The 24,422-nt window shown below is 36.2% G+C and overlaps 1 protein-coding gene across 1 annotated transcript; it reads left to right on the top strand.

The window, feature by feature from the left end:
• The first annotated feature begins 777 nt into the window (after positions 1–777).
• On the top strand, positions 778–5,531 carry LOC145097020 (YbaK/aminoacyl-tRNA synthetase-associated domain-containing protein). Its single transcript, XM_079034484.1, has 12 exons — positions 778–954; positions 1,495–1,554; positions 1,800–1,853; positions 1,953–2,013; positions 2,644–2,720; positions 2,986–3,035; positions 3,138–3,220; positions 3,287–3,357; positions 3,438–3,573; positions 3,764–3,882; positions 3,975–4,079; positions 5,202–5,531. Exons 1-12 carry the CDS (start codon positions 916–918, stop codon positions 5,268–5,270), a joined length of 924 nt encoding a protein of 307 aa, XP_078890610.1. The 5' UTR covers positions 778–915; the 3' UTR covers positions 5,271–5,531.
• Positions 5,532–24,422: the final 18,891 nt, after the last annotated feature.

Raw genomic sequence — 24,422 nt, forward strand, 5'->3', positions numbered from 1 at the left:
AAAAAAGCTTATTAGCTTTTTAAAAAGCTAATAAGCTAAAAAAGTGTTTGTTTATTTAAAAAGTGCTTTTTAAAACAACTTTTTATATGAGAAAAAATAAAACTTTCAAAAAGCTAGAAAATCCTAGCTTTTTAGCTTTTTAACCATTTTACTCCTGAAAAAACAGCTTTTCGCATCCAAACACTTTTTAAAACCAGCTTTTCTTAGTGAAATTATATTATATGCATAGTGTATAGAAATCTTTTTTTTAATTTTATTTTTGCAAACCGCTTTTGATTTACAAAAAATTGAACTAGATCCAGATAGATATTGGTTGACACGGGCATATAAGTCATGTTATTCTGTTAAATAACAAACCTTTAGTTTTTCATTTGAAAATTCGTGCGCTTGGGAGTCCCTGATAATTAAATAAACCAAGATTTTACCATGACTGCAATTTTAGAGAGACGCGAAAGCGAAAGCCTATGGGGTCACTTCTGTAACTAGATAACCAACACTGAAAACCGTCTTTACATTGGATGGTTTGGTGTTTTGATGATCCCTACCTTATTGACCGCAACTTCTGTATTTATTATTGCCTTCATTGCTGCTTCTCCAGTGGATATTGATGGTATTGGTGAACATGTTTCTGGATCTACAAGCTAATAAACCACTTTTCTTAAAAATCACTTTTACATATATATATATATATATATATATATATATATATATATATATATATATATATATATATATATATATATATATATATATATATATATATAAAGCTAACCCAAATAGTTTAGGATTAGGGTTTTATGTATTATCACCAAAACCTACATTTTCAAAGTTTTTGGGTCAAGCAAAGCGAGTATTACAGGTTGAGTTGCATTTCAGTCTCTCCCTGGGGTTGCGGCGTCTACAAAATTCGGAGAGATGGGTTTTTCGAAAGGGCAACTTTTTGAACGCTTACAGGTTCGATTTTTCTTAACAAAATGCGTAATCTTCTGGATTCATCAACCTCGTCGTCCAATTCTAATTTTACTATCGATTGATAGAGTTTCGAATAAATTTGGGTTTAAAATCCCAGGTTGAAGCAATGAAAAAGCAACAGCCATTATTAATCTGCCAAAAAAGTAGTGCAAGATCAAACAACTTAAGGTTCTATCTTCACGGTCATATATGTTTGCACTTTATATTATGCTTCATTAGTGTGTTCTTGTTGGAGTCTCATGAGTGAGAGCTTAGCTTACTCGTTTACAACCTCAAACTTCGTAGCTAGTATTAGTAGAAATCGACTACTGTTGGGCGTGAGCTAGTAACAAGACCTATATCCATTTTCCATGTGATAATCTTTCCCTTAATACAATGTAATTATTTTTCTTCTTCTATTATTATTAAGTTTTGTCCTGATAAATGAGGTTTTGTTTCCCACTGAGTGTGATCATGGCCTGACTATTTAACATTTGTAACTATATATTCTTTAAGCAATAACATATCCATTGTATGTATCAGGCTCAACAGATAAAATTTTCGCAGTATGAGCATCCTGTAGTGATGACTGTTGAAGCCCAGGTAACTAAATCTAATGCAATACAAAGGTTGCGTTTTTTACATGAGACATAACTGAACTGGACAAAGCTTTCTGGGGATATTTTCAATGGGCATTAACGTCTTTTGCATTTTCTGGGTAGATAATAGGACAAAATATTACAATTTTTGCCTACAATACATGCCAAACGCACTGCAAAATCATGTTCTCTGTAACAAAATATTGCAATTTTCTTTAATTTGTTTTGTTTGTCTATCTCTTGTATAAGGCCAAGTATGTTGGACATATGAAAGGTGGATTGAGTAAAAACTTATTCCTAAAGGTATTATCTTCAAATATTTTGGTTTTGGATTGCCATATAGTATCATTTTGTGTTCTATCTAATTAATGCATATGTATATATTTTACTTTTGATATATAGGATAAGAAGCACAGATTTTATATTGTTTCAGCCTTGGCTGATACCACAGTAGACCTAAAAGGTTAGTTTGCTCTGACATTTGGTTGCTTTCTTATCCTTGTTGTTTTGGACACCATACTAATTATGTTACTTCCTCTGTCCCATGAAAAGTGTACTACTCTTATTATTGGTTAAAATTAAATGCAACAAGAAACAAGTCGACTACTTCTTCCATTGATTTGTTTAAGAGTATAGCATCCTACTTTCATTTCTTCATATTGTAATTTGAAAAGTCTACTAAATGCCATCTGAATACAAAGCAATTTTCACTGATATTTTTTCAACTATGATATCCTAGTAAGAAAGTTTTCAAAGTACAGTGCTATAATAAGGAAAAAAATGGATGTAGAATCTTATAATACAATGAAATGAAAGTACACAAATAAATGAAAGGATGTTGCTATTTCTTGCATTTAGTTCTATTAATATACCACTAGTCAAAGCACCCTTCTGTCTTGAAAGCATATTCACAAAACGAAATTTGAATTTAAGATTAAGTAAATGTTGTGGACCAAAAAGAATAACATGAGTGCTGTTTAGGGATAGAGGGAGATACAGTTTTATATTATTTATTGCAAAAGTCATTAATATAATACTTTGTATTTTTTTTCTGGATTTTTATAACACTCATTGTGGCTTTGAAGCTGAGCAGTTCTATCTCAAAGGCTTGGGCTTGGAAAAGGAGGGGTGAGAATGGCACCTGAAGAAGCAGTTGGAGAAATACTTCAGGTTCCTAAATGCATTTTAACTCTGTAGATGATTTTTTTTTTTACTTAATGTAATCTATATGTGAGTGTTTTTTTGACTTGATGCAGAAATAATTATATGATAGAGAAATTTAGGAAAAGGAAGCTTACACTTTTTAAGTCCTAACATTTTACAAACCTGGCTTCATTTATATGTTCCTTCCATCTGCATTTTCTCAAATATCTTTTACATTGATTACTTACTATATTACTGATAGTTGATACTCATTGGTATAATATTTTTCCAGGTGCCTTTAGGCTGTGTTACTCCATTTGCACTTGTGAATGAGTCAGCTAAGTGAGTTGGGTTGTTTTAATCTTGCAACAACTAACAAGAGCATAAATATTTGTTAAATACTGGATTCTGATAGCAGTTGTTTTGTTAATTTGATTTGTGAAGGAATGTTTCGTTGTTGTTGGATCAAGGTTTCAAAACTCAGGAGTGCTGCTTCTTCCATCCACTCTCCAACGATACAACCATCTGTAAGTATCAAAACGCTTCATCATTCTTGAAATTTTGGGCTTATTTATTGATGAATCTGGTTGCAGCCCTTCACATAAAGGATCTTGACAGGTTTCTCAAGTCAGTAGGAAGAATGGTTGCCTATGTTGATCTTGAGGTAAGAAAAGATTGGTTATTATCTTACTAATTTCCCCCCCTTCTCTTCCTTTTTTGGTTGTAAGTAATTGTTGTTTTTAGGCTAATCCTTCTGTTGGGAAGGATCAACCTCCGGATTTAGCTGCTTTAGTTCCATCTGACAACGCTTCACGCATAACAGATGTTATGGAGAAAACAGCTTCTTTGAAGATCGATAGCAACCCAGTCTCTGCTACTGGTATCGTTACAATTCTTAGATGTGACTCACTATTCAATAAAAGTTATATATATATATATATATATATATATATATATATATATATATATATATATAATGAGGCTTGTTGTTGTTGCTGATCCTGGAAAGTTGTAGATTTTGTTAACCTTTTGATGTTTTTATGTGGCTGATACTGATTGATGTAATGTAGCCAAAGCATCAAAGGTTTCCAAGAAGGAGAAAATGGTGAATACTGCAAACTCTTTTGCTGATCCTGAAAAGTTTATTCAAGAAATAGTAGAGAAAGCATCAGCTATTGTTCTTTCCGAGGTAGTGTAATGTAATACTTGTCTCTAATAAACTCTTTAACTCTATCTATCTTGGACTTGCTTATTCTTGAGATGTAAAAAAAAATCATGCAGATGAAGGACGAAAACATTAAGCAACATGGCAATGGGGAACAACTTGGTGGTGTGGTATCCAGCCATCTAAAGAAGAATCTTAGCTTGGAATTGAAAAACCTAGCTGTCAGTGTTTCTTTCTCTAATTGTCTTCTATTTCTATCTACAGTAGCAACTTAGTTTTGCATGACACACACACAAGTTTGAGTTAAAGAAAGCAACTGTGCCCAACTAAATCGGAATGGTGATTTTTTTTAGTCTTTAAGAGTGGGTCTAAGCATGGATGCATTGTGTCGTTGATTAAAGGCTACATGAATAAAATTGCAATGAAAAATTAACAAAATGGAGGAAATCACATTCCTTTACGCAAAAAAAAAACAACTGTTTTTCATCACTTTTCTGATTCCATCATACTAAAAACTCTGTCTAATATACGTTTCTCAAATTGAAGTATTTGTTGTTCATGATGAATTACTTCACATTATTAACGCGTTTAGCTTGCAATCACCTATATATCTATTGACATTATTGATGATGAGATGGGGGCATTCATGTCTTTTATGCACACAACAAGTTGCCAGTATTGTCCCATTGATTATTTTCTAGATGTTTAATAGAATATGTGTAGAGACTCAATCTTGGCCATTGATTTCAACTGTCCATGTGGTTGAATATCTATAATTTAATAGGTGTAGCATTCTCATTAATGCAATAAGTGTTCATTCATAGCAACTTAGCAAGTGTTTTTTCTTTTCCCCAGACATCAATCAGCATGTGTCAAAACTTGAGTGACATTAATCTGCTATCTGTTGCTACATAGACTTGATATCCTTGTGTATTTATTATCCATAGGACAATGTATGTTCCTTTCTTTGTTCATTCTCTTTAAAACCCATATAAATTATGTTTTGAGAAATGGAAGAAAAAAACATAAAAATTTGTAAAAGGAGGAGGGAAAGGGAAAGCCTAGTTTCAAGTTTCAACACCCATATATAGTTATAGTTATAGTTATAGTTATAGTTATACATGAAAGAGTGATCCACCCTGTTATGAGTTATGCTGTACTGCAAGTTATGTTTTGTACAATCAATCATCTAGGCATCTTACACCCAATATTTTGTATTTGGACATATAATTTCATTTGGTACAATGCTGTAACTGTAATAGTGTGTAGTGTAGTGTAGGATGATGCTATAAAATCAAATTATGTTTGGTATTTATTATTTGGTTTGGACTTTGGTGTTTCAGACGATGTTTAAAAATACAGCCTACACAGAAGGCTTTGTTGCTGGTACCCGCTGCCCAGCCAAAAGGTGAAGGAAATTGTTTGTCAAATCATGGATGGGAATTCGGATGCTACACTATTATTATTATTATTATTATTTTTTCTTTATACGTTTTTGAGGATTTATTGCAACTGCAGTTGGTTGTTTGTTTTTGAGCATGAGACGCTGCAATTGTTGTGTGATGTGAGGGACACCAAGAATCCTGGTATTGGAAACTAGAATGTTTACTTAGTATTGTACCTTAGTTGCATCTACTTCCATTATCTATCTACATCTTATATTCATCCCCAAATGGTAGTTGGCAGCCTATGATGTATGTTATTTTATTTTTTTATTGCACGTACGGTGTAATATCAAAAGCGGGTCTCTACACTATCTTCTTGGATGGAATTGAAGGCTGCAACTTTTGTCCTACTAACATCAATACACACAACAAGGAATTTCAAATGCACTAAAAATGTTTTTTCGTGTATTAATTAATGTGGCTTTAGTTTAGCGAACTTGAGATTAGTGTGAGTGACAAAACTGGTATTTAACTTCATTCAACCTTGAGAAACTAGTTTGAGACAAACTAAAAAAAATTGCAAACCTTACATGGTTGGCACCACAAAGTTTGCCAAGTATTTTATGGTTGGTTCATTAGTTGGGGTTTATTCTTGTACCCCCCCAAAAAAAACGTTTATACCCTACATATTATTGCAGTGTTTCACCAGAATTAATACATTGCTTTTCAAAAATTTGGACCAAATAACAATGAAACAAGGTCATTTTTGTTTTTTTCCCCTTGTCATACGTGCAGCGTGCTACACCCAAAAACTTGCACATGTCAAGTATGGATGGAGTGTTTAATATATGTTGAATGTAAATACGAGAAATAAAATCACCTTTGGTCCTTCAACACAAACATTCAGATCCCATTTCTTTGTCATCCATTTGTATCTTGAAAATTTTGTCCATATAATAAAATTCAAATTTCCTTATTTGGTAATTATGGGTTTCTTTGTAGCATCTACAAGTATGACATTGAAGCTTTCCAACATCCGTTCTCTAGTTGTAACACCTAAGCTTTTTTGTTTGTTGGACTTAATATGCCATTTTAAGCAAAAGCATTGAGAGATATGTAATGATTTTGATTTAATTGGAAGTATAACGCCTTAATGAGGAAATATAGATACTGGGGTCAACTATTGAAAGAATCTAACACAATTTCGTCGAATTAACAACACCCAATGAAGGTATAAACCCCTAATACCTTTTTTGATGTGATTTTTTGCTATGGTTTCAGCTATCTCTTACATAAATTCGATGCGATAAGAAACATAATTTGAGATGTAATGAAATTAAAAAAATGATGTTTTTCGAACTCTTTTTATGTGTTTTTTATGAAAAATGTAAGAAATATGATTGGTTGTTTTTTTGAAAAAAAAAAAAGAATAAAACAATGGTTTTTCAAATAAAAACTTGAAAACTTAATGATTTTTATGATATTTACCTAACTTAATAATCATAGTAACCTAGAAAATCTATAATAAGGATAAAATCCAATAATTTTTAACAGATATAAAGATATTAATGGATAAAAACATATTTATGTAAAACTAAATCTTCCTATATTACTAAAAGAAAAGTTTTGTGTTGCCATATATCAGTCTAATACAACTCCTTATTAATTATTTGCCAGTGTTAGTCTAATAGATGTGTATTAATTTAATTTTGGTTAAATTACACGAATGGTCCCTATGGTTTAGAGTAATCCGCGTGGTTGGTCCCTACCAAAGTTTTTTAACTCGTCTGATCCCTATTATTTGCTTTTGTTGCATATTTGGTCCCTATTTGACTTAAAATGACTATATTGCCCTTATCAATTTCTTTTTTATTTACTTATCATTTGTCTTATTTATAATTTATAAAAAAGAAAAAAAAACAACCACCCCTTCTCAGTTACCCCCACTCAAACCTAACTTTTTCTTATTTGATACATTCTCTTTCTTCTCTAAACTCAACTAGACAACTAATATCTCTCAACTCAACATGAAAGAAAGAACTTGTAATATCCGTTTTCCTAGATGAATCGAATTAGGGTTTTAAAGAGTCAAAATGTTGGATTTTGGAAGAAAATGAACCTCACGATGTGAGACATAGAGGCTCACGACGTGAGATGGGCTAAGATGAAAACTTTTGTTTGGGAATGGCCTCACGACGTGAGAACTGATGTAGCCCAAACCCATGATCTTTTAGGGTTTCCTTCGTATTTAAGCACCTCTAAATCTATTTTAGGGTTCATTATCAGCTTCCAAACCCTATTTCACCTCAGAAAACCCCAGCTTTCATCAGTTGCTTGATTCTTGGTCATTTTGGAGCTATTCTTGGTTTGGAGAAGAAGAAGAAGAAGAAGAAGAAGAAGAAAAAGAAGAAGAAAAAGAAGAAGAAGAAGGTGATCTTCTGAAGAGGCTTGCAAGGAATCATCATCATCATCATCATCACCTAACATTGTTTCTGGACCCTTGTAAGTGTCAAAGCTTCCTCCTTTATTTTTATTTGTAGCTACATCTAAGTTTTGTCCCACATTCCTCCCTGGTTGAGCACGTTTGAATAAATGGAAAACATAAAGTTGACAATTTTATCGGTTATAAGGGTCTTAAGAGTGTTATGGAGTTTAGATCTAGTGAATGGTTGGGTTTTGGAACCTTGCATGAAAGTTGGATGTCCTTTTCTTCAGTTTTAGACCCAAATGAGATCTAGACATGTATTGGACATATATGTCTTAAAAGCATTGACTTTCAAGTGTATTATATAAGACCTTCTGAAAAGTTAGAGTTCAAAGCTTAATGGATTAAGGACTTACATGTAGAGTTTTTGGCTTCAGACTGTGCTCTGAGCTCTTGGGTTCATAAATTTAAAAAAAAATTAATTAAATAGTTTTAATTTTGAATTTTATATTTAGAACCTTGAAGTATTTTGAGTTGTTCAAATTGCACCTTATGGACTTTATTAAATTAATTAAAGTGTTTAATTAAAAGAGAATTAACAATTCTATAATGACATGGTTTAAGTTTAATTAAATTAAGAGTATAATTAATAGATTAAACCATATAGTATTTTAAAAGTTTAAAATACACCCTTATACTATATAAAATTAAAAGTTTAATAATTTTACATGTATAAGTTAAAGAGTCAGTCTTACCGTCAGTAGGCCTCATTCACGAAGCCGGTCTATAAGGGGGGGTATAAAGTTATTGCCTATAAAATGGTGGTTTAATGTGTGTCCACTCTTACCCACCGCTTCCTTGACTGGTGGAGGGTTGTTAATCGAACGGGTAGGATAGGACATTAGTTCTCATTAAAAGTATAATGAAAATACCAAGTAACTAAACACTTATAAATTCCCAATCTTAGTTACTTAGGAAAAATGTGAATTTGGTGCTAACCCATGAAATTGCACTTTGCACCTTGCCAAGTCGTTAGTGGAGCGTGTGTGGTTAACCGACATACTAACTTGGACTAACAAGGGTGGCAAAGGGTAGCTCGATGTTTTTCATATATTGATGGAGCGTGTGTGGTTAACCGACACATTGATTAGGTGATAAATGACATCGAGAGTACCAAGCTAATTTGCATGGTTATTCACACCTAGTTTGTGATCCTTGGCATCCCAGTCACAAACTTGAAGGGCACAATCGAGATTTAAACATGCCATTGAAAAGTTCAACGAATCTCAAAGAATCTAAGAATTTCAATTCATTTAAAACTTAATAATCAATTTCGTTTTTTATGGTAGAAATTGGTAAATCGTCATTTACCTACCTTCAAATATTTTGCAATTGGATTATGGAATCCCTCTTCCGAATTCTAAAATATTGTGTTGAGTCCTAGCCTTAATATTTCATTTTGGGTGTTGTATTAAGGACTTAAATCAACTAAACTTGAATTTCTCTGCTATATATGTCTAGTTCTGACAACTATGGTCTATGTCACAACTAGCATTTCTGGCTAGGAAATTCCGTCCTCAGGTAAACAAGACTATTGTGAGACTTGTGCTAACACATTTAAGTGTACAAACTGAGTTCCTAATGAGCCATGTAGTGTTAGAATGCAAATCTCTCAAAGTATATCGAATCTCTCCCAAATCTATTCAAGTATGTGAAATCTCTCCTAAATCTCTCCAAGTATGTGAAATCTCTCCCAAATCTCTCCAAGTATATGAAATCTCTCCCAAATCTCTCCAAGTATATGAAATATCTCCCAAATCTCTCCACGTATCTCAAATCTCTCTCAAAATTCTCTATGTACCTTCCTTAGTCGAAAACAACTCAAAATCCTAAGGAGAAAGCCCAAAAGGACCCTCTTGGTCCGAAACTCTCTTGGTCCGGATACCTTCTAAGGAACCAAGAAGGTCCTCACTTCGGATTTCAGTATGCTCCAGACAATCTCACTTCGGATCTTCCTTAGTCCGGACTTTCCTCCTGGAACCTTCTTCTGACTCCGGAATATGTGGGGCGGTTCAGACCTCCAAGACGAACCGAACAGCTTCGTGCCTCCGAACCGGAAGATAGAATTTGACTTCGGAACTCGCCCAACACCTCCGGAACCCCCTTGTACCCACTTCGGACCCTCGCATACTTAATCCTCCACTCCGAAATTTGAGATATAGCTTCGGAATTCACCATATGACTCCGAAATTCACCTTTTGACACCGGATTTTGGACTATTTCGGACCATTTCTTCATTTTGAGGCATTTTGACGTCAGAATTCCCACCAAACTCGTGATTTTCGTAAATTAGACCCCTTAAACCCCTATTTTATGCCAAATTTGATTATTTAAATCATATTTACATAAAATAATATCTATGATTTAAAAAGGGATTCTAAGAAGATAAGGATTGACTTTGTGATGTGATGCAAATCCCTCATTTCCCATGCAAAGCTTAGTAAAACATGTATTATCCAAAGAGAACTAAGCCTTGTACACCAGTCCTCCAAGCAAATGTCAAGTTACTCTTTATCCCCCCAATTAGAATACGCGAACTCCTCTTCTTCCATTTCCCCACTTCTCATTTTCATCTCCAGCAAACTCCTAAGAGTGCTCTCAACTCCTTCAAGCTCAAAGTCTCATCCCTTCAAGGAAAATTCCCAGATTTTTGTAAGTGTTCATCTTCTTTGACTAGTGATTTTTCAAATTATTCCTAAGGCTTCATTATATTTACACAAAAATTATTCTTAGGATATTCCTAAGTTCAAAGAAACTTCCAAGTGTTGGAACTTGGAAACTCCTTACATCTCTTCAAATCACCCAACAAACTAAACCAATGTGAGCTTCATACCCACCTTTTTTCTAAGTTTTTATTGTTTTGGGGGAGAGAACTATTCTCGAACACAGCTCGCCTTTACAAATTACACTACTTTTCAAAATCACTCCTTATAAGGATGAACCAAAGTAATGACATGCACACATATATCCATGATTTTCAAAACAAGACTTCAAACGATTTCATAGAAGATATCGGATTTTCTGAAAGTACAATCAGAACGATTCTAAACAAGTGTAAAACGATTTTATACAAAAATGTTTATGAACTCACAAACTTTTTAGTTGACGCTTTTCAAAACGACTTGTATTCTCAGGGATCTAGTAAGAAGGTAACAAGGGACGCGGATGTAAGACTATTTAGCTGTAATTTGGAATTTTTATGCTTATGTCTCCTTTGTGTAACTCGAAGAACAAATACAATATGTAAACAATGTAAGTTTGTTATCTCAATGTATGATGTTTGGATTGGTCTTTTTCATTTATATTCAATTGTTATGATAGTGCACAATGAAGTCATCCGCCTCTGGACGTTTCGGCCGTCCGGTCCGGGGGTTTGACAGATTGGTATTAGAGCATTGTTTATAGTGAACTGGTATATCTAGCCATACAAGATACTATAAATACAATGGGACGACTAAAACACACTCTGCCTAAAGGTATACTCTAAAAAGATAAGTATTTTATAAAAATATACAAATCCACTAACACAATGTCATAACGAGAAGAAAACAAAGGCAACTCAAGGTTGAACACTATAGTCAAACCTCGGCAGTTATGTAATCATATATGGGATAAACATAATTTGATCAACTATATTTATTTGAAATATGACCAACATGTACTGGGGAGTGATGGTGGTGTTGCAACAAACCTAAAACCTACCAACTATGAGTACAAGAGGATACTAGAATAAAAAATCAAGTTAAAAAAAATACTATAGGAGTATTTTAGGATACTATAAACCCCTCCCACACCTAAACTATACCAGTATATCTCGTACCTTGATTCTCTCACAAACAATGTAGTTGAAATTCCTTGCCGAGACTTCTACTACCCTGTCACGGTGATTTGCGGATGGGGCAAGGAGGGACCAAAATAAGTCCATGGGGAAAAACCCCGAAGGGGACCCTAAGGGATACCCATAGATGAATTGTGAAAGGGAGGATTCTGACTAAGAGACCAGCAAGGATGAAAGCGCCAAGGAAACCCTTGATGAGCTTTACCCAATTGAGAGTAGACCAGAGGCCTTTTCACCCCTCTCTTCCCAGATACGTAACCACTCAATATAAGTGCCCCTGTAATGGACATACCCATAAACAAAACAATACCCACGCAAAGACAAGCTTAGGAATTGACTCCTACCCGGTTCATGGCGCATCTCCACAAAAGACAATTCGATCCACAATCGGCATGCACCGAACTCCAATAGCCAACACCCTCAAGAATCAGACATCACTTCTGTCTAGACCACAAGTAACCCGAAGTGACTGCTGGTTTCCAATCCTCTGTCATGGAGTAATGGAGGCCATAAACAGAGTCTGATGTACAGTCATGTAAATCCGATCCCCCATGAGTAACAAGAACACCATTCCAATTTGCCTTGTGTAACCCACAAGTAAGACCAGAAAACTAGGTAGTGATCATATGGAGACCACAACTCATAGCAATCAAGGCAAGGACAACCTCAACAGTGTAAGGAACACAAAAAGGGCACTCATAATATAAGTGAAATGGCCAAGCACTCTGTGCGCCATGTTGGTAGAAGAGGATCACCACACTACTCGCCGTAGGTTCATAATGCCTTTAATCACAACTAGTAGTAGTAAACTAAGAGGAGTACACCCTCCAAGAATCCATACAACCAAATCCATTAACTATATTGCTAACTATGTGCTATTTTGATGGACTTTACGTCAGGCAATACATGTTTCCACTCTCTACCATAACTGCATCATGTGGATGTAGGTTGACACAATTAACACCAGTACGTTAAGATTGTACGAATAAAATCACTTGAAACTAACCGCGAGTACTTACGAGCTCACCTTTCGTGTGCAACAAAGTTATGTCTTCTCATGAAGATAACCAGTACCCCGACCATGTACCGGTCCTACGAATAGACTCCACCACTTTCTAAGCCACTGTAATAGCTGCCATGGCAGCCGTCATGGCATACTTCAATGCCAACAACACAAACGAAGTTGGAAGCAATGTCGGTAATTTTAACCGTAACAACAACCAAGGAAACCAACGAGGGAAAACTCACTCATGCACTAAAAAACCTAAACCTAAGAACAAGAAATGGAAGTTCAGGAACGAAAAAGGAGGCAGTTCGAATCAGAGGATTACTAAAAGGCAACAAGCAGGATCAGTCTCTACCCCTACTAACCCTATTCCTACCACATCGAGACAATCATACCTTGGGAGCAATCTACCCTGCAACAAGTGCAAATACCATCATCGGGGAGCCTGCCAGACATTTCGTTGCAAAAGGTGCAATAAGATGGGGCACACCTCCCGCTACTGTAGGACCCCGACCCCATGCATCACTCCGACCCTCAACCTAGAAGTAAGTCCAACTTGTCACAAGTGCGGTGCAACATGACATTTCAAGAGATATTGTACAATAGAGATGACTGACGAAGGAGTTGACAACTAGACATGAAGAGACGACAAGAAACCCTACCGAGATTTCTGGTACGTTTCAAACAATAAACTGTATGTAACGAATTTTCGCAAAAAGGTTTTGCCAATTGAAAATATAATAAAAAACTATTTCCCCATTTGAAACAAACTCTGTAAGACATAGAGAAACTAGAGATCCTAGCGAATGGACCATGATGATTCCATATTATCGATAGTATCATATGTAGTCAGGATTCCCCAAACTAAGAGCGTGCGATTCCGTCTTATTTCCTGTCCCTCGGCTGAATAGTGATTAGGACAGAACCCCGCAGGCAATTATCTTTAAAAATCCTAAGTATGTACGGTTAGGTCACATCCATCTATAGTGGAATAGCCTGGCAGAATTCGGATTACGAATTTCCTTGCCTTATAGCAGCACCTTTGTGTCGCTGAAACACCTAGCAAGCAGGAACAAAATAGACCCAATGGTAACAACAAAAGCGAAACTAGTAGTGATAAGAACATGAACATAGAACACCCTGTTATTCCTAACAACCAATACTCCCCAATCGACGTAACACCTGTTGTAACAAGGTGTCCAATGTCATCAGTTGGCACGAATATGCTTGATTCTCACCTTACAAACCTCGAGCATTGCAAATAGAATTTCGTCTTACTCAACCAGATAATAAAACTCTTTCAGTCGGTAACGACGAATCCCTAGCAACCCGACACCTAAGTCCTGGTGAAAGAAATACCATGCTCTTTCCTAGCCCCCAATAAAGATTAAAAAAAATCAAGAAGCAAAGGGCATCAAGTGAATCCCAAAGGCTTCAAACCTTCCTCCAGAGGTTCCCAAAAATCCCTTGGAAACCTCAACTAAGTGCTAAACAGAGATAGAATTACCCTGAATCCTGGAACCACCCCAATAACCAAACACTCGATACCACTTAGCACAGTCACAAGAACAGATAGTGTCTGATCACAAGATCGGCATAACATATAAAGGAAACATTAGACCTAGTCCCTAACCACAGCAAGCACCTATCTAGCTCATAAAGAAGAAAGACGAAACTACCATTGGCACTACCGACTACGAATAAGGCAGACAAACCCATCCTCAAGGATCGATACTCCCTACCCCGAATTAGAGATTCGTTCAACCAACAAGGAACTGGCAGAGGCTGACCTGCCATTAGTTCCAAAAACCATAGGAGAAAACTCCTAAGATAATCTAAGACTCATAAAGTTAACTACATCACATGCAAACTCAACCTTAGTGACCATAGTACCCACTCTTAAGGCCCAGAAAACTCTACTTCTAGGACACCAGGATCCCCATCCCTAGAAGACCGTTCAAAATTCCTCGCCAAGAAAGGTCCGATAATCCATAGCCTCTGATTAACCTAAGAACTCAGTTTTAAACATTTCACATTCCATATATTCAACACTCATAAGTGTCGGACCATCGAAGCCCTAAAAATCCCACCTGACAAGATCAAGGTAAACAAGAATACACACCCCGAAGAGAAGCATGTGTAATGGACATTGACAAAGTTTGGGATACCCACCTGCCTCTACTCAAGTACTCATATAACAGAAACTACCACTCGAGCATAGAAGTTGCATCCTTCGAGGCCACGCGTGTCACAACTAGGAATTCTGATACGTTGTAAACATTTAACATAGAATAACATTGTAGCTAAAACATGTATGGTGTTCAATGACAACAAAATTCCATCAAATACGCTATATAAACTTTAAAATAGTCAACAAAAGTTGGAAACCCTAAAAATCCCGGTTTAAGTCCATTTTGTACTAGGATTTTCTTGTTGGGCCTAATGGACCAATAAGCTTCCAATTTGACTATTTTGGGCTTAGAACTCTTAAATGGGCTCTAATTGGACCCACGTTCATTTATTTTAACATTTTGGGCTATAATGGGCCTAGAATGAAATAAAATACCCTTATTGGGCCATAACAAATCTAATTAACCTAATGGGCCATAAAACTCATACTTTGATTTATATTGGGCCGTTAACCATCTCCAAAGACCAATTGGGCCGAAAATCATCAAAATGGGCCCATAATATGGACTTAAGCACAAAAGGCCCAAATCCTCTTCTCTCTTCTCTCTTTCTCGGCCCATTAACATAACTTTTGAGCCCAACGATAAAAATAAACGTTTATTGGGCCTCCTGTGACCCAATTACATGTTTAAGGGACCCTCAATGGCTTTCAAGTGCTATTGGGCCTCAGTGGCCCTTTAGCATTGCTAGTAAGGTCCAAATAAATCAAATGCGAAATGGGCCAATGCGTCCTTCGTATCCCCAACAGCCTAAAATAATACACGTGATTAGCAGGACTTTGTAATCGTCTTCTCCTCATTTGTTAGGCTTACCTTCAATTCAGTAATCAAATACAGGTCGTTAATAAATGGTAATCAAATTCGATTTGGATTCAGTGAGTAATAACGGGCGGCACCTTTATGGGTTGTTTGTAGTCTGTAGTTATAATCAAAATCTACTGGAGGGAGAGCGAGAGTTTGTGTATAGATCTATATGGGGGTGACTCCCCCACACCTCAGTTGTTTGCTACAGTTAGACTCAGCCAGTCTAAGGTGACAAAATCTTAAGATTAATTCCGGCGTTCGTTAGAATGCCAAGACAAACAAATTATCATGCATGGTTATAACGACTCACATAAATAAATCCAATACCATCCGAGTAATCAAGGAAAATCATAATCTTTCGTTGTAATGGTGTAACAATTCGAAACAATTATATTATATTTTGTTATCGGAAAACATCGGGTTTTTCGAGGAGACCAACACCTTCACTCGTACTTTTCAATAACTATCATGCAAAACTTCTCATTTATACACACTTTGAAATCACTCACGTACAAAACTATGGATCTTCACACTTTGGTAAAAACAATTATCTTTTCAGAAAATATCGGATTTTATGGGTTTTATAAACTATACAAACATTTTCAAAACAACCCTGCTTATGAACTCACCAACATTCCATATGTTGACATTTTTCAAAATAACTTGTATTCTCAGGTAACAGGTAAGTTGAGGAGTAGTACCAAGTATGTTAGGGTGTTATGCTTTTGAAAACTTTCAAACAATTTATGATATGAATATGTAATATTTAGACAATGTACTTGATGTGAACAATGTCAGTTGTAATATATTGATGCATGGTGAAGTTTATGTTATGTTTCATGTATATTCATTGTGATGATATTCAATTTGAGTCACACGATCCCTCGGATGTTTCCACCGTCTGGTTCGGGGGCGTGACAACGCGTGGCCGAAAGTGCAGATCATCCTCTATTGGGCTGAGGTGAGAGACACGCAACTGACAAGAGGACAAGCGTCCAATAATACACTCGTTAGACTCGAGATTATTCGAGATACCACAGAAAGGATACTACAAACCCGAACACGACTCTAAACATCGTAAATCCGACAAAAGAGCTATCCAGATAGCAAATTAAAGCCTTAGAACTCCAAATAGGGGATCCGAGTATTATTAAAGATCTTCCCTCGGGGAAGGATGACATGATTTGAAAAGAAAAGATAAACTAAATCCCCGATACATCAGACCATTTGAGATCCTCGCACGGATCGGTCCGGTAGCCTACAAAACCCAACTACCCTCCAAGCTTAGTGACGTACACCCTGTGTTCCATGTGTCGAACCTATGAAGTTTCTATCGGACAAAACCCTCTCAGTTCCACTAGAAAAGATTAAGATGATCTAGAACCTCCAAATAGTTGATCTACCTATCGAGACTACGGATAGAAAAGCTAAGCACACAAAACAAAGTCGCATCCCGATGGTGAAGGTTCAAGGGAACGCAAGGCGTGAGAATTTATTCACTTAGGAACACAAAGACCAGATGAATCAAAAGTACCTTCACCTATTCCCGCATTCATGACCCTACCTTCTGAAAGAATTTCGGGACAAAATTCCCTCTAACGGGGGGATGATGTCACAACTAGCATTTCTGGCTAGGAAATCCGTCCTCAGGTAAGCAAGGACTATTGTGAGACTTGTGCTAACACATTTAAGTGTACAAAATGAGTTCCTAATGAGACATGTAGCGTTAGAATGCAAATCTCTCCAAGTATATCGAATCTCTCCCAAATCTCTTCAAGTATGTGAAATCTCTCCTAAATCTCTCTAAGTATGTGAAATCTCTCCCAAATCTCTCCAAGTATATGAAATCTCTCCCATATCTCTCCAAGTATATGAAATATCTCCCAAATCTCTCCACGTATCTCAAATCTCTCTATGTACCTTCTTTAGTCGAAAACAACTCAAAATCCTAAGGAAAAAGCCCAAAAGGACCCTCTTGGTCCAGATACCTTCTAAGGAACCAAGAAGGTCCTCACTTCGGATTTCAGTATGCTCCGGACAATCTCACTTCGGATCTTCCTTAGTTCGGACTTTCCTCCTGCTTCAGAACCTTCTTCTGACTCCGGAATATGTGGGGCGGTTCGGACCTCCTAGTTGAACCGAACAGCTTCGCGCCTGCGGACCGGAAGATAGAATTTGACTTTGGAACTCGCCTAGCACCTCCGGAACCCCCTTGTACCCACTTCGGACCCTCGCAAACTTAATCCTTTACTCCGGAATTTGAGATATAGCTTCGGAATTCACCATATGACTCCAAAATTCACCTTTTGACACCGGATTTTGGACTATTTCGGACAATTTCTTCATTTTGAGGCATTTTGACGTCAGAATTCCCACCAAACTCGTGATTTTCGTAAATTAGACCCCTTAAACCCTTATTTTATGCCAAATTTGATTATTTAAATCATAATTACATAAAATAATATCTATGATTTAAAAAGGGATTCTAAGAAGATAAAGATTGACTTTGTGATGTGATGCAAATCCCTCATTTCCCATTCAAATCTCAGTAAAAAATGTATTATCCAAAGAGAACTAAGCCTTGTACACCAGTCCTCCAAGCAAATGTCAAGTTACTCTTTATCTCCCCACTTAGAATACGCGAACTCCTCTTCTTCTATTTCCCCACTTCTCATTTTCATCTCCAGCAAACTCCTAAAGAGTGCTCTCAACTCCTTCAAGCTCCAAGTCTCATCCCTTCAAGGAAAATTCCTAGATTTTTGTAAGTGTTCATCTTCTTTGACTAGTGATTTTTCAAATTATTCCTAAGGCTTCATTATATTTACACAAAAATTATTCTTAGGATATTTCTAAGTTCAAAGAAACTTCCAAGTGTTGGAACTTGGAAACTCCTTACATCTCTTCAAATCACCCAGCAAACTAAACCAAGGTGAGATTCATACCTGACCTTTTTTCTAAGTTTTTATTGTTTTGGGGGAGAGTAGAAGTCAAAGTCTTGTGTAAATCATGATCTATTTGTTTATTGTGTATGCATGCCTTCTTATACGTGCTTAAGTATGAAACCCCTTATAAATAGTCCAAAAACTCGAGATTTTGGTTAAGTCTCAAGAGTTTGGATTATATTTCACAAATCATGTTTGGAAACAAGAACTAGTATGTTACCAAGTATAAGTCACAAATTTTTATAACACCAACTATAAGGTTTAGCTTCTAGATTTACTTAAACAAGTTGTGGGACAAAATAATTTGAAAGTGATTAAATTATGGAAATAATAATATTTTGGATCACTTTTGGCCAAACATAAATATAAGGGTTATCTTGGAATATTATGTCATACTCATGACTTTTTACTAGATTAACAAACTATTTGTGATTATTTAATAATTAATATAAATAATTCCATCAAGAAAAACAGATGAAAACAAAGTTTTCATGACAAAAGAATTTGCATGTCATAAAGCTGTTGTCATAACTTCACACAAGTCATAGTTTACACAAATTATAACTCGACACTTTTCCTTTGACTAATATGGGTCTGAGCCGACAATATATAGAAAGGAAGACCTTTTTTGCCAATTCCGAAATGTTGGGTCATTTTGATAAACGTTCAAAATGACTTATTTTTCAATAAACGAAACGGAACGAACACGAAATACCCAGTTAACAATATGGAACGAAAACAATATTTCTATTCAATGAGTACGAATATCATTATTTATCTAACAAATAATGGATCTCAAACGATTGCTGACAAGGTTGTTAATATTCTAGTCAGACAAATCTCAAAAGTACCTAATTATAAATATTAGTGTACGTCTAAAATCCTGTAAGGAGTTATAGCCAGAGTCTCCTGGAGGGAGAGCGGGAATTTGTGTATAGATCTATACGGGGTTGGCACCCCGCACCTTCACTGTTCGCTACAGCTAGACCGACCAGTCTAGGGTGACAAATGTCTTTATCAAATCAAAGGCGCCTGAGAAACGCCAAAATAGGTCTCGGTCATATTAGTATGGTTATAACGACTCATTAGAATATGTTATGTTACCTATAAATTTATGCAAGGAAAACCTCTTAAATAAATTTTGGCACATTGTGTTGACTGTCCTACACATGGTAGTGATGGTCCGCATTTGTCGCGTTGACTGTCCTTTTTCATTGCGTAGAATGTCCACAATCGCCATGTTGATTTCTTTCACCTAACATGTATTAGGTGCTGTTTGATTTTCTGAAGCAAAAATTCATGAAGTCTGCGGACCACCTCTGCCACTCTCTGTAGTAGAAGAGGTGGACCAAACGGCTGCAAACTGTAATAAGAAGCGTGTTTGTTTTTTTAACATCTGCATACTGCTGCAGATATTAAAAAAATAAAATAAACTAATTTTATAAACCGAAAATAGCTTTTTAATACGTAAAATTTAATAATATATAACATTTCGGTAAAAATTAATGATATTTCAGTAAAAAATAATGATATTTCAACAAAAAATAAAGATATTTTAGTAAAAGATAATGATATTTCATCAAGAAATTATCATTATTGAATATAAAAAAACGAAAAATAAATTCAACGAGAATAAACGAAAAAAAAACGAAAAAAAAAATGTGAAATAAAATTTTAACAACATATAATCAAAATTTCAGCAATAAAAAAAGAAGAAGAGGTTGGAAGAGGCAGTACAAGTGCTGCGCCAAACAGAGCACACGTAGAGGTTTTTGACTCAGAAGACTTCTAAAAAACAAACAGCTGCGAGATGAAAAGTGTTGCGCGTGTGCTGCGCCGCGCAACAATAAGAGGTTTGAAGAGGGTTTTTCCAAAAAACAAACAACACCTTAGAGTCTTAATACTGCTATTTTACAAATCAGAAAACGTAGGACTTTATGGAAAACGTTTGTAAACGATTTTGAAAACGATAAGCTAATACAAGTATACACAGTTGGAAACAGAACTTAAAAATATTTTATAGCAGAAAATATAGGATTTTCTGGAGAAAACAATTTTATACGATTTCGATAACGATAAACTAGAACGCACACTTAATTATACCCGATAATAAAAACAAGATTTACAACTATATATATATATATATTTTTTTTTTAAATAGGGGATTTTCCGGAAACGGTTGACTATTACTACTCGAAAGAACTATTCTCGAACACAGCTCGCCTTTACAAATTACACTACTTTTCAAAATCACTCCTTATAAGGATGAACCAAAGTAATGACATGCACACATATATCCATGATTTTCAAAACAAGACTTCAAACGATTTCATAGAAGATATCGGATTTTCTGAAAGTACAATGAGAACGATTCTAAACAAGTGTAAAAAGATTTTATACAAAAATGCTTATGAACTCACCAACTTTTTAGTTGACGCTTTTCAAAACGACTTGTATTCTCAGGGATCTAGTAAGAAGGTAACAAGGGATGCGGATGTAAGACTATTTAGCTGTAATTTGGAATTTTTATGCTTATGTCTCCTTTGTGTAACTCGAAGAACAAATACAATATGTAAACAATGTAAGTTTGTTATCTCAATGTATGATGTTTGGATTGGTCTTTTTCATTTATATTCAATTGTTATGATAGTGCACAATGAAGTCACTCGCCTCCGGACGTTTCCGCCGTTCGGTCTGGGGGTGTGACAATCTACCTTATCCTTTTGGAAAAAGTTTTCTTTATAAAGATGATATCCCACAAGACGATCAAGGTGAAAGATTAATCCCTTTATTGTGATGCAGTGAAAATTCACTTCCTCCTCCTCCAATAATTCTCCCTAACCCACAAGTTCAAAGACTTGAAAAGTTCAAAGGTCACTCAAACCCTATTGGCTAGCGAACACCAAGATGGAAGGTCTGTGTGTGCATATGTTTTGGAGATAAAGTTACCCATTGACATGTTGGGAATGTTAGGAGTAGATGTCTTAAGGAAGTTGGCTGTTGACTTAGTTCTTCAGTCACTCCTTGAGTCGTATAGTGAGTTCATTAAGGATTTCTATATGACAGATCATGACATGACCCTTATCGATCTTGCCTATTTTCTTGTTGCTACTGAATCAACAATGATTTGGCGCACTGGTAATGGAAATTTGATTGGAAGATCTACTCCCCAAACTTCCATGGACATTGAAAATGGTAACATTAGAAGTCCAGAAAAGCTTTCTCTTCCCAATGGAAAGGGATTGACCATGGTCATGTCAATTGACCAAATGGTAAAGAGAAAGGCTAAGTCTGAGATAGTATCGTGTACCATTCACAAAGAGTCCATATGTTTGTATTTCCAAGAGAAGAGGCATCAGTTGCAAAGCTGCTATATTTACCTGATAGATCGCAAGGATGGTAAAGTCAAAAAGTTTGACTCTACTTCAGGTAAAATCCACTGTCTAACTCTATTAAGTTCCTATTTGGAGATTCTTAATACATGATGTAATGTAATTACATTTTTATTATTTGTAGAATCGAAGAAATGTAAGGAAGTTTAAAGGAAGAGTAAGCTGATTCTAATCGTGAAGAGATGGATTTCGATCGCATGGTTCGATGATCAAAATTTTGAGTTGCTGCTTAAGAGTTATGATAGATTGCTTAGGAATAGATAACAACATAATTTTAATATGTATTTGCATTGTACGGATAAGTTTTCCGCACTTCTATAAATAAAGAAAAGTTATTTTATTTTATTTTAAGTTTCCTTAGAATGGCATTTGTGAAAATTGTTGTTTATATGTTTCCACTGATAGCAATATTGAAAATGGATTTGATTCTTTCATTTGTGGTAGTGTCATAATTTACCAAATAAGGAAAGATTCTCATCACCCAAGTTTCAGTTAGATAGAAACTTGGAATCATGCAATTTGTAGTGTGTGATGAATGAGAACCTTCATCTTTGGGAAATTAAGACTAATTCCTTGTTCACATGTATATGTGAGTCAAGTGAAGGACTAGGGGATCAGGTACACTTGGTTGTGCGCTGGTCAGGTCCACCACAAAGAACGGTAAGACTATTCGTTATGATTTACTAAAGTTTAGTAAATATAGTTATACTTACAAGATTAGGTATAATTCTGAATCATTGAAAAAGTTTCAATGTATGGCAAAACGAATAAGAAGAATCAAATTAGGCAGAAAGATAAAAGTTTCTCCAATCCGAGAAGAAGGGAGAGTACTTGAGTATCATGTTTTATGATTATCTTAGTGATTATGAAACAATATCACAATTGATCCTCTATAGACATCTTAGTGCATTTGTATGACTAAGAAGAGGAATCGTGAATTGTTGAAATGGTTAAGTCTAATGGTGAATCATACTTCCAAAATCAAATCTTAGAGTCACAATCCAAGACTGAGCCTTGAGTGACATAATCTTAATAAAGGTTTATAACACTTATCAAATGTAGAGTAAGATGTTTTATACTCTTGTACATTTGAAATTGGTAAGTTGTTGTAACAGCCCGGAATTCCAGGTATCTTTATTGATTTGATTATTTTGTGTTTTGAGAGGGGACTCGGTGAGTTGGAGCTCAGACTCGCCGAGTAGGGTCGCGATTCTGGACACGGGATTCGTTTGGACTCGGCGAGTCCAGGATATGGACTCGGCGAGTCTGCGCTGTTTAATGAAACCCTAATTTCCCGGTCCTAAGCCCTATTTAAAGGAACTTATGGCCCTCATTTGCGGCCACCTTGAACCCTAAGAGCCCCCATACGAGTGTGAGCCCTTGTGAGTGTATTTGGAGGCCATTTGTTCACCATTTTGTGTGATATTGCAAGAAAGGAGGGAGAGGATCAAACTTGAGGAGTTGGGGAGCTTGGATCTGTTGCTAATTCATCAAGGGAGTCTTCTTGAGGTAACTTTCAGAGCCAAACTTCGTGTTTTGTGTTGATGTGTCAAATCTAGGGTTTCTTCTTGCATTTCTTGGCTTAAATTGGAAGTATGAAAGGTTCCATGGAGATATGGAACCTAGTTCTGGGCCTTAGCAGGTCCAGGAGACCCCATATGACTAGCTTTATGTCCATCCTTTTGAGTTAGAAGCTAAGGTGGTCATATTAGAGGTTGTTTCCCCAAAATAAGCCTTGTACGCATTGCATGGCAACCAAGACTGAGACTTTACGTGACAAATAAGCTTGGGAAGGCCAGATCTATGAATGGATGGAACGGATCTGACCGCAAAAGCCAGTTTTAGCTGGTGCATGGCATGGACTCGCCGAGTCTGATGAACAGACTCGACGAGTCGCTTGAAGATTGTCCTTGAGGACACCCAGTGTGTAGTCCTGACCGGGTTATGGTTGACTCAGTGAGTCAGGATGAGTTAGAGAGGGTCGACAGGTGGACTGAGTCGAGCTGGGACTCGCCGAGTTGTTCTTGAGACTCGGCGAGTTGAGTCGGGGTGGCCCCGCGACTCTCCCAGGTGGAACTCGTCGAGTCAGGGGAAGTACCCGACGAGTAAGAAGGGAATCCTATGGAGTTGGCGGATGCGTCTAGACTCGCCGAGTTGCCCTTGTGCACTCGCCGAGTCCGGTCAAGTTGACCGTTGACCGTTGACCAGAGTTGACTTATGTTTGACTTCTTAGGGATAGTCAAACTTAGAAGATAAAAGTGTTAATAAGAGATGCATGATGTTATAGGGAGATTGTAGCTCGGCGGATCGAGCACGAGTGACTTCAGGATTTGCTAGCTTTCGATATTTACGAGGTGAGTCTTCCCACTATACTGTACCCGGAAGGGTTTGACTGTGTGACCGGAAGGTCGGATATGATATGAGATATATGTGCTATATGTGATAAGTTAATTGTTATACGTGCTATGTATGTTATGTGGGCCGGAAGGCATTATGTTAAGGGCCGGAAGGCGATTATGTTAT

The sequence above is a fragment of the Lactuca serriola genome, chromosome 4 (assembly GCF_051521515.1).
Source record: "Lactuca serriola cultivar US96UC23 chromosome 4, Lser_US96UC23_V15, whole genome shotgun sequence".
Classification (NCBI taxonomy): domain Eukaryota; kingdom Viridiplantae; phylum Streptophyta; class Magnoliopsida; order Asterales; family Asteraceae; genus Lactuca; species Lactuca serriola.

What these genes read in the sequence shown, in the direction of transcription:
- LOC145097020 (XM_079034484.1), top strand. Translation starts at nt 916, where the DNA reads ATGGGTTTTTCGAAAGGGCAACTTTTTGAACGCTTACAG. An exon ending in TACCACAGTAGACCTAAAAG is followed by an intron (nt 2,014 to 2,643) that starts GTTAGTTTGCTC and finishes GAAGCTGAGCAG; the next exon opens with TTCTATCTCAAAGGCTTGGG. An exon ending in CAGCTATTGTTCTTTCCGAG is followed by an intron (nt 3,883 to 3,974) that starts GTAGTGTAATGT and finishes AAAATCATGCAG; the next exon opens with ATGAAGGACGAAAACATTAA.